Raw genomic sequence first — 7,996 nt, 5'->3', positions numbered from 1 at the left:
CCCCCCCCCCCCCATGTTTTTTCCAAAATTTGGCCCTTGATTACAGCCAACAGCCAGATGTGAAAGTCAAATGAAGCAACCGAAAAACAGAGTCAAAGTGTGAAAACACCATTTTATTGTCTCCTTAGTCAATAACTTAGGACCAATCAGCAGCAGCGCCCCCCCAGTCAGACGCCTGGGCGGTGGGGGCGGTGGACCAGTCCTCTGTGGCTGGCTGAGTGCTCCAGTCCTCTGCAGGAGAACCAATAAAAAACACATTCAGCATTCAGGAAGGACATTTATAAAAAATAAAAATGCATTTTTGAAATTCATTGTAAATGCAACCAAAATAATGCCATTACCTGTCTTCGTGACAGCTGCAGCAGCTGAAACAATAAAACAGAGTTTAGTGTTAAAGAACCAACATTAAATAGCAGTTTCGATGAATGTTTGGTCCATCCACGGGTGCAAATCCTTTGCAGGATGGCAGGGGGAGACTCAAATACTCATAAGGGAACTCCTCCCTGAATGACTGGTCCTCTTCGGCTGCTCTGGTCTGGTTGGGTTGGTTAGGTTTGGGATTGGAGGAGTGGGATTGGTAAGGACAATAGTTTTCTAAACTTTTTCAGCTCAAGACCCAAAAGAGAAATTTGGTGTCTCCCCGGGACCCGAATTTACGGAAAAAAAACATCAATTTAAATGTATATGAAGGATATTTACTCTATTTAAAAACAAAAAAGGTCTCTATTCTCCTTTCTGTGTCTCACCCCTTTCTCAACTCATGTTCTTACCCCCCCCCCCCCCCTCCCATCACCCCACAGTACCGACGCCAACATTTGTTTAAATAAATTGAAGATATCATCCAGCTGACCTAGTCTAGGTTCGGGTTTTGAAAGTGCCCTTCTGAGGTCACGCTGAGCATTTAGTCTGTTCTGACAGTTGGCGACCCATTTTGGGTCCCGAGCCTAAGTTTAGGAAACATTTGGTTAGAGTAAGAACGTCAGAGAGAGCCAATCAGGGAGGAGTCTTCCCCTCCCAACATGCAAAAAAGAAATTCACCCAGGGCTCGGGTCCCAGACTCAGACTTTAAGGTAAGAAACTAACATCCTCTGAAGTCAGAATATCGAAAATTGCCTCATTCAGCACCTAAGCATGTAGCATACTTCTAGCAAGAGCTAATAAAGCTTGTGATTGGCTGTCTGCGTCTTAGTTACGCACAGACGGGTTCAACAGTGTGGTATCACGAAAGTCTTAAATACACCAAATCACATTGCTGTTGTTGTGTTTTGTGAAAACAATCTCTACAAAATTGGTATTGAATAGAAAAAAAAAAGGTATCTTTGAGGAACCGGTGTCAAAGTTACAGTCCTGAAAATCTGTAGGATACCCAGTTGTACATAAACCAAAAGTAAACGTTGTGGTCTCACCAGTAGGGAACTGTTGGATGGGTACAGATGGCACGGCAACGCCCTCAGACCAGTCGGCCACCTCGGGCTGAGTGAACTCGGCAGCAGGAGCGCTCCATTCACCCTGGAACTCCTCCTTTCCAACAGCCTTCTCGGCTGCAGCCTGCTCCTCCTTCTCAATCTGCATTACAAACGTCCGCATTTGAGTAATAATACATTCTCTTTGTAATGCACTTCACATTTAAGACAAACTTCAAAGTGCTACAGGTAGGATCGTGATAAATAAAAAGCATCAGTTGAAAATATATATAAATAGTGCAACATGGGCAGGGCTACTCGTCCAGGGGTCAACGTCAAATTGTACGCACACAGTCACACACACACAGTCACACACACAGTCACACACACAGTCACACACACAGTCACACACACAGTCACACACACAGTCACACACACAGTCACACACACAGTCACACTGAAAATGGTGGAAGTTTATAATTAAAAAAAAAACTTAAAATTAAAGTGACAGTGGTTTCTATCCAATTGATTTGACTGCTTTCTTATTTTTGGCTGAGCAATTAATCAAATTTTAATACATTTTATCGCAATCATTTGGCAAACTTTGTAAAACATCGTTTCATCAATACACTGTACCGCAATGAGCAAAACTGATACCATGACGGGCAAAAATGATCTAAAGCCTTTTGGATTGTTACTTTTAATTGGCCAAGGTGGCGTATTACTTAACCTCGGGTCATTGGGTAACCCTTCATGTTAAACCCTGTTGCGTAACCGTATATTCAGCAACATCACGCCTCTGTACATTTCTCTCAAGTATGCACTGTATTCGCCTCACCTCTTCAGGATCCCTGTAGAAGTACAGATCAGGCATGACCTCCCATGGGTGCTCCCTGGAGATGGTTCCCCTCATCCTGAGAACCTCCCTGGCCAACATCCACCACATCAGACCCACTGAGTGGTGACCCTGGAACACAGGCACAGATAGGCTATGGATAACCGCAGCGTCGCTCGTTATGCAATATACGCAGTTGCATGAAGATCAGGGTCCCCCCAGGGTTCTCCGAGTTCAATTTAAGACCTTTTTAATTACACCTAGGATAAAATGTAGTGCCAACTTCACAGCTATACAATCTATAATCACTATGCATTTACAACCTGATAATATTTACCATGTAATATTCCCTTAATTAAATAAAACGTGTGCCAAATTTAACTTTATGAGGAGTTTTACACTAAAATTAATTAAATACATTTGACGCAGTAAGAACTCTCATGCCATAAAACTAGCAAATAAATTTGACAATAAGTTACTTTCACCTTAGCTTATGTGTTATTTGGTCAAATATTTTAAATGTTATGACATTTAATCCTAGAAAAAGAAACAAGTAAAACCCTGGAATATCTACTAAACAGTTTGGACATTTTGTGGCAAGACCTGGACCTCCACCCCCCTGCGTGGTTCAGAGAAAGGAGGTTTAAAAGGCCAAGCGTTTTTAATTTAGCACACGTCCTACACCCCGCACCGCACAGACAGGACAGCGCCGGGCTCTAACGGTGTGCGAGTAGTAGATTAACTGTTAATATACGATATTTAGGAGGTGTTACCTTGTTGTTACAGGGGATGGCGATGTCCACGTATCCCAGCGGGGAGTCAGTGTTGCACAGGGCGATGGTGGGGATGTTGACGTAGGAAGCCTCAGTCAGGGGCTGATGGTCAGCACGGGGGTCTGTCACAATCAGCAGACGGGGCTCCCTGAAAGCGGCCTGGATCTGATTGGTGAAGGTACCGGGGGTGAAGCGACCGTGGAAGGTGGTGGCACCGGTGGCAGAGGCAAACTTCAGCACCGCTCTCTAAGGTGGAGAGAAAGAGCCCATTATACCCAAAAGCAAGGCAGCGGTTTGTCGAGCACATTTCTACAACAAGGCAATTCAACACGCTTTACATGACATGTTACAGAACAACTTAAACTGATTAAGACATTTTTATTTAACCTTTATTTTATCAGGAAGGCCCTTGAGATTGAAATCTCTTTTTCAAGGGAGACCTGGCCGAGACGGCATACCAGTTACAATAAAAACAGAAATACAGCATAAACAAAACCACACAGAGAGGAAAAGGAACAGGTCACATGTGACCGTTGCATTTTTGAAATTACAAATTTTAACATGGCCTTAAATTCATTTAATGGGACTATATCATTTAGATGGAGCAAGTTTTGCAAGTGATGCCAAGACCACGGCGCGAAGTAAATGACTCTTATGAAACATGACAGGTATCGAATACAATAACAAAATTGAAAGGACATTTTATATTTACAGGTGTTTTGAACTGTGGCTCAGGTCACTATCAAACCCCAATCATGGGACAGCAGTCCTAATGGTGTTAGCGAAAACCCGGCCGGCTCAATCTCGCACACTTCCGACACCTGAACACCGACATCAGTGCCCGGCTTTAATGGTGTGCTTATCATACGTTACTGTGCATCTACTGTAGCTGTAGATGCTCGATTGAGTATTAAATCCAAAATCACACAGGCATTGTCACAAAAAAATAAAGAAAATGTGGTACATCCCAGGTTCCCAAGTTGAAGACAATATACTTAGTTATGCTCCCATCACAATAAATAAACACTGACACGTTTCCAAGCCTCGGGAACTTGAGATGTGCTACTTTTCCCCCACTTTTAGGACAATAAATCACACATCAAGAGTGTTTTCCTCTACCTGTCCAGTGTTCCTGGAGGAGATGACGCACACATCAGCTGGGTTTTCGATGGCGACGATGGCCCTGGCAGCCAGCAGCAGCTTCTCCCAGGTCTTCTTCAGGTTGATGATGTACACACCTGGTGATCAAGAGAAAACCTCAGAGCATCAAGATACATTCTAACTATTAACATGCGTAACCTGAAAGAGTGTAACTACAGAACCTTATATCTATAGAACCTGTTATCTATCATGGATAACCCTGACCACCCGCTCCACCCCCCACTGGTCCAACAGGAGCACCTCCACCCGCTCCACCCCCCACTGGTCCAACAGGAGCAGCTCCACCCGCTCCACCCCCCAATGGTCCAACAGGAGCAGCTCCACCCTCTCCACCCCCCACTGGTCCAACAGAGGAGCAGCTCCACCCCCCACTGGTCCAACAGAGGAGCAGCTTCTCTAAGAGGCTCCGACCGCTTCGATGCCGCACGGACCGCTACAGAAAAATCATTCCTACCACAAGCAATAACACATGTTCAACATGTCATCTCTGGGTGGTAGATGAGACTTTTGGACACCAGACTACTGCACTAATGCAACCTGCACATTTGGTTTATTAACATTTTAGCAATTGCACTTTTGTTCCCCCATCCTGTACATATTCAAGTATATTTGTTCTTTTTACTTTATTTGTATTATTATTTCATGTATATTGTATGTATATTTTTCCTAGTATTTCATTTATATTTAGTGCCTTTTGACTGATTTTGCTGCTGTAACACAGGAATTTCCCGTTTTTCTTGGGATCCATAAACATCTCTTATAAGGTTTTTAACTGTCATTCATCACGTAACGGGCTCTCTTCAACCCCCTCACCGTCACTTTTCCTCTTGTAGACATACTGCTCCACCTGGAAGTCCAGGTTGGTGCCTCCCAGGTGGGTTCCTGCTGCCAGAAACTTCAGCACATCCTCCTCCTTCATTTGAAGGACATCCAGACCTCCGGACATCGTGACCACTTTCCCTGCGTTACGAGTGATGGGAGAGCTGAAAAAAAGAAGATAAAACACATTGTTCAACTACAAACTGTCATAAACAAACACGTTATCACCGCTAACTTGTGTTATCATTGTTGAATTGTCCTGTTTTTCTTCTTGTTTTTATATACTAAATGCTACTATATTGTGTCTTTCTTACAGTAACTCCAACCTGCCTATTGGACTGCAGATGGAAATCAGCCCTCGGGCTACAATCTGGCACATTTACACGTAATGTTGTGCATGTTCATCGATGTGCATTGTTCTGAATTAATAAAATAAAAATAAATAGTGTGCATGCATCACAATGTCTTTGACATATGGGCCGTTTCTGGTTGGTTGGTTGTTTAGTTATTTATTTAAATGCCCTTGGTTTTGATTCGATTCTTTTATTTTCATGTCCTTGGTTACACAAGTGTGTGGTTTAGGGTCTTAATGTTTTTACTTTTAACTGTTTATACTTGTGTTTTATCTGTTTTTTTTAACTGATTTTGTGTAAAGCACTTTGAATTGCCCTTTTGCTGAGATGTGCTCTACAGATAAAGCTGCCTTGCTCGATGACTTGCGTGGCGTTTCCATTCCAGTCAAAATAATTCACTTTTGATGTGTTGCTTTATAAAATGCATTGTGTATGTATTTGGTGTAATCTCTGCAACAGCAAAAATGAGGACTTTCCTTCTGTAATAAGTCAAGTTTACTTCATCCATAGAAATAGAAACTACAGTGCTCACACTCTCCATCTTACCCATAAAAACTAGAGAATTTAAATACAATACCACAAATACACTACAATATTAAACATAAATACAATGAAGAAAAAAAATATCTGAGAACACTTCCGCCAGGATTATTTCCTCCTAAAAGCTTGAGCTTCACATATAATGTAAGACGTCTCAGATATTTCTAACTAAAGTGTGAATGCTAATTTAAGGCGATTGACTAAGTACAGGCAGCGGGAAGTGACAAAGGTCCAGATTTATCCTTTAACTCTTGATTTGGCTTCCCGTCATAATGGAAAATCCCTTTTGAAGCTTTTTAATCAATGTTTGTAACTTTAAGGTTTTCATCACTACGTGACACTGACTTACTAACTTTAGTTTTACAGTTCATTTTGGAATTGATGGTCATTAAACATAATTTATTGGAAATTATACTTAATGTTTGAGTTAGAAAAGCAGAAATGAGGAATTATTGAGACTAAAATTAAAGGAATGGATGTTGATGATAATCACAGACTGGAATATGTCAACTTTTACTCAATACTATTTCTAAAACACTTCCATTTGTTTTACAATGCTATAAAATTGAACAAGACGCCCCAAAATTAATGAAAGTAGAGATTTGTACTTGGCAAAGAGCGTTGGGTGGAATCAATCATGTTATTTTGGGGAATTAAAAAGAACATTGATATAGGACAACGGGTCAATTGGACCTTGCGGACATCATGCATGAGGGTTAATTTGGTGATTAGCGCGAGTTCCTGACTCTAGAAACACATTATGGAGAGAGCTAGCTAAAGTTATCCCTCATAAAATATTAACAGTTCAACCTCAGGTGTTTGGTTAGTTACTGACAGTAATTAAGTTTCTTAAATAATCTGCCTGCAGAATTTCACCGTTACACGCACGGCACCGCTGACGTAGTTTACGCTTCCTTCTAATTTCCTTGTTTTTAAGAGGCCTTTAAAGCGTAAAAACACGCTAAACACGTACGCACATGTACTCTTATTTTATATTCTTCTCTAATGGCCCATACTTTGGTAAATTAAGCTGCAACTAAGACGTCTGATGTGTATTTTGAGTCAGGCGCGAGGGGAACACTACGAGCTGAGCGCGTGTCATCGGCTAGCAAGTTAGCTAGGCACTTTAGCATTTTCTACTTTGGGATATTTTCACACGACAACGACACGATAGGTGGGTGTTGTACTGTTCTGTCGCGTGCTTTATAGACACGCCATCACTACTTCAGCTTGTTGGCGTCATTTAAAGGTTTATTATTAATAAATACGACGGTTGAAAACTCACCACGAAACAACGCCGTATGGAAATCTGACCAGACGGTGAAAAAGAGGGCGCTGGGAGGAAATGACGTACTATAAATACCCCATTTCCAAGCGTTGTGATTGGTTGGTTGCTGTGAAGGGGGCGTGTCTTCTACATCTACTGGTGTAGTGCTGTGAGTTCGCCACTAGGCGGTGTCGTGTGCCACGTTGGGAGCGGCAGAGCGGACGGGAACCACAGCTCAGACCGCCACGGGTCGGATGGGTGTCCCATATTAAGAAAATGGAGATGGAAAGACCATATTAAGACAATGCCGAGACGCCGACTTCTCGGTGAAAGACTGACCTGTGTTGCAACCATATTTGCTAGAGATAAAGAGTTCCAGGCCAAGGGAACATAATATGTACACAATGTCACAACGAGTTGAGAAATAAGCTCCATAAAACTTATCTTATAAAACTATTATGCAGGACATGGTCTCATGTGGAGAACGTGTATGATTATTCTGTCATTTCAAAGCACTATGCACATCAATACAGCTGAAGGAAATCATGGTGGGAGTCCGAACACACACATAGGCACATAGATTTATGTGAAGTGGTAATAACATGTTGATTTAACTTAGTTTTTGGATGAGTGCCAAGGACATTAGAGCCTACAAATAAGGCTAAAAAAGAAGGAGTGGGCGATGAGTCACACGGTGGTATGCCAGACATGTTTTTGGAGTTGTTTTCTGGGGAAAGTCCAGGTTTTCAATTTAATGTTATGTTCTGTAGGACCGTGTCAAATCCTAACAGCGTCATCTCAGGAGACTTTACAGCTAGAGAAGGTCTAGACCACACTCTATAATT

General features: G+C 42.1%; 1 protein-coding gene across 1 annotated transcript; it reads right to left on the bottom strand.

The window, feature by feature from the left end:
* Window positions 1-92: 92 nt before the first annotated feature.
* On the bottom strand, window positions 93-7,379 carry rpsa (ribosomal protein SA). Its single transcript, XM_034894594.1, has 8 exons — window positions 7,170-7,379; window positions 4,986-5,155; window positions 4,131-4,249; window positions 3,012-3,257; window positions 2,242-2,370; window positions 1,407-1,566; window positions 342-365; window positions 93-231 (listed from the first exon to the last, which is right to left on the bottom strand). Exons 2-8 carry the CDS (start codon window positions 5,116-5,118, stop codon window positions 137-139), a joined length of 906 nt encoding a protein of 301 aa, XP_034750485.1. The 5' UTR covers window positions 5,119-5,155; window positions 7,170-7,379; the 3' UTR covers window positions 93-136.
* Window positions 7,380-7,996: the final 617 nt, after the last annotated feature.

The sequence above is a fragment of the Etheostoma cragini genome, chromosome 15 (genome assembly GCF_013103735.1).
Source record: "Etheostoma cragini isolate CJK2018 chromosome 15, CSU_Ecrag_1.0, whole genome shotgun sequence".
Lineage (NCBI taxonomy): Eukaryota > Metazoa > Chordata > Actinopteri > Perciformes > Percidae > Etheostoma > Etheostoma cragini.
Note: the sequence above shows the minus strand (reverse complement) of the source record. Positions and strands in the feature narration are given on the sequence as shown.

What these genes read in the sequence shown, in the direction of transcription:
- rpsa (XM_034894594.1), bottom strand. Translation starts at nt 5,118, where the DNA reads ATGTCCGGAGGTCTGGATGTCCTTCAAATGAAGGAGGAGGATGTGCTG. An exon ending in CCATCCCCTGTAACAACAAG is followed by an intron (nt 2,371 to 3,011) that starts GTAACACCTCCT and finishes CCTGTGTTCCAG; the next exon opens with GGTCACCACTCAGTGGGTCT. An exon ending in TCTACAGGGATCCTGAAGAG is followed by an intron (nt 1,567 to 2,241) that starts GTGAGGCGAATA and finishes TTTGTAATGCAG; the next exon opens with ATTGAGAAGGAGGAGCAGGC.